Raw genomic sequence first — 1394 nt, 5'->3', positions numbered from 1 at the left:
TGGTGGTGGAGGCGGTGAAGAAGGATCAGGAGGGGGACGCCCCCGCCGCTCTCTCCCTCTACTGCAAAGCCCTGGAGTATTTTGTCCCAGCTCTGCACTGTGAGTTTTCACCGGGGGGCCTGTGTTTCGGGAGGCAGCACCCTGGGGGAATGCCGGTTTACAGCCCACTCACCCCATTATTTGGTCACTTAACCCCTCCAGATGAAAGTGACGCTCGCAGGAAAGAAACCATCCGCGCTAAGGTGAGCCAAAAATCCTGGTAACTCAGTATTTCACCCTCCCCTTCTCTGTCCCCCATGGTGGGGGTCTCCTCAACCCCCCTGCTGTGGGCAGGTGGGGCAATACATCTCCCGAGCAGAGGAGCTTAAGGCCTTGGTCACCTCCAGCAGCAAGAGCCTCCTGCAGCAAGGGAACCCGGCCAGAGAGATCCTTAAAGGTAGAGGTTTTCTGAGGACGCTTCCCCCGCTCCGCACATCAGTGCAGTGGGAAAGGGGAGGGCTTGGTGAGGTTTTGGGCTGAAGGGTTGCCTCCCCAATGCAGAGATGGCCAAGGACAAGCCCCGGCTCTGCGCTGCGCTGGAGATGGCTTCTGCCGCCATGGCGAAGGTGAGCCGTGGATCTGGGAGTCCCCTCACCCCAGCCTGTCCCCCTCCCCAGCTCCAACCTGGTTTCTGGGCTCTCTTGCAGGAGGAGGAAGGCAAAGACGACGGGGACACCCTGGAGCTCTACCAGCAGAGCCTGGGGGAGCTGCTGCTGCTCCTGGCCGGTGAGCTGGGGCCGTGGTGTGGGCGCTGCAGGGTGGGGGGGAATGCATCCAGCACCCGTGGCTGACGCCGCACCCCCCTTCCCTCTGCAGCCGAGCCCTCGGGGAGGCGCCGGGAGCTGCTCCATGCCGAGGTGAGTGCCAGCTGTGGGACAGTGGCATATCTGCCCCCTCGGCACGGCTTTGAAGGGACTTTTCTCTCTTTTTCCACCAGATCCAGACCCTGATGGCCCGGGCTGAGTACTTGAAAGATCAGATGAAGGTAAGGCTGTTTTGGGGGGCTCTGGAGTGTGTCTGGGGGACTTCCAGGCTGGACAAACCCCCTCTCCCATTGCAGATGCGGGAGGTGCAATCCATGGGCGAGGAGGCGCTGGCGGAGCCCGTCCGGAGTGGTGAGTCCCCATTTCCATTGGGAATATCCCTCCGTAGGGATATTCCTGCCCGGGGGTAAGTGTGGGGTTACCCGTGCCTGGGAGCCCCCCCAGGCTGGGCGCAGGTGAGTGCCACCCATCTTTCCCCCCGCCGCAGCCTGTACCTTGCAGTGATGATGGCCAGGAGCCGGACGGTGGGATGGCGCTCGCCGTGAGGAGATGTGGAAGAAAGATCTGTCCCCATGACTTTGGGGTACCCGC

General features: G+C 62.3%; 1 protein-coding gene across 1 annotated transcript in view; it reads left to right on the top strand.

Annotated features, from left to right (window-relative positions):
• The window catches only part of ULK3 (unc-51 like kinase 3), a gene marked incomplete at both ends in the record, with an annotated part of 2450 nt that extends 1296 nt beyond the window's left edge, over window positions 1-1154 (top strand). Inside the window, 8 exons of the mRNA XM_010191869.1 lie at window positions 1-99; window positions 202-242; window positions 334-436; window positions 541-605; window positions 687-765; window positions 856-896; window positions 977-1024; window positions 1100-1154. The exon at window positions 1-99 is cut by the window's left edge and continues 33 nt beyond it. Of these exons, the coding sequence (XP_010190171.1) occupies window positions 1-99; window positions 202-242; window positions 334-436; window positions 541-605; window positions 687-765; window positions 856-896; window positions 977-1024; window positions 1100-1154 (531 nt within the window). The remainder of the gene's footprint in view (window positions 100-201; window positions 243-333; window positions 437-540; window positions 606-686; window positions 766-855; window positions 897-976; window positions 1025-1099) is intronic.
• Window positions 1155-1394: the final 240 nt, after the last annotated feature.

This window comes from Mesitornis unicolor, unplaced genomic scaffold (genome assembly GCF_000695765.1).
Source record: "Mesitornis unicolor isolate BGI_N332 unplaced genomic scaffold, ASM69576v1 scaffold43280, whole genome shotgun sequence".
In the NCBI taxonomy this organism is placed as follows: Eukaryota; Metazoa; Chordata; class Aves; order Mesitornithiformes; family Mesitornithidae; genus Mesitornis; species Mesitornis unicolor.
Note: the sequence above shows the minus strand (reverse complement) of the source record. Positions and strands in the feature narration are given on the sequence as shown.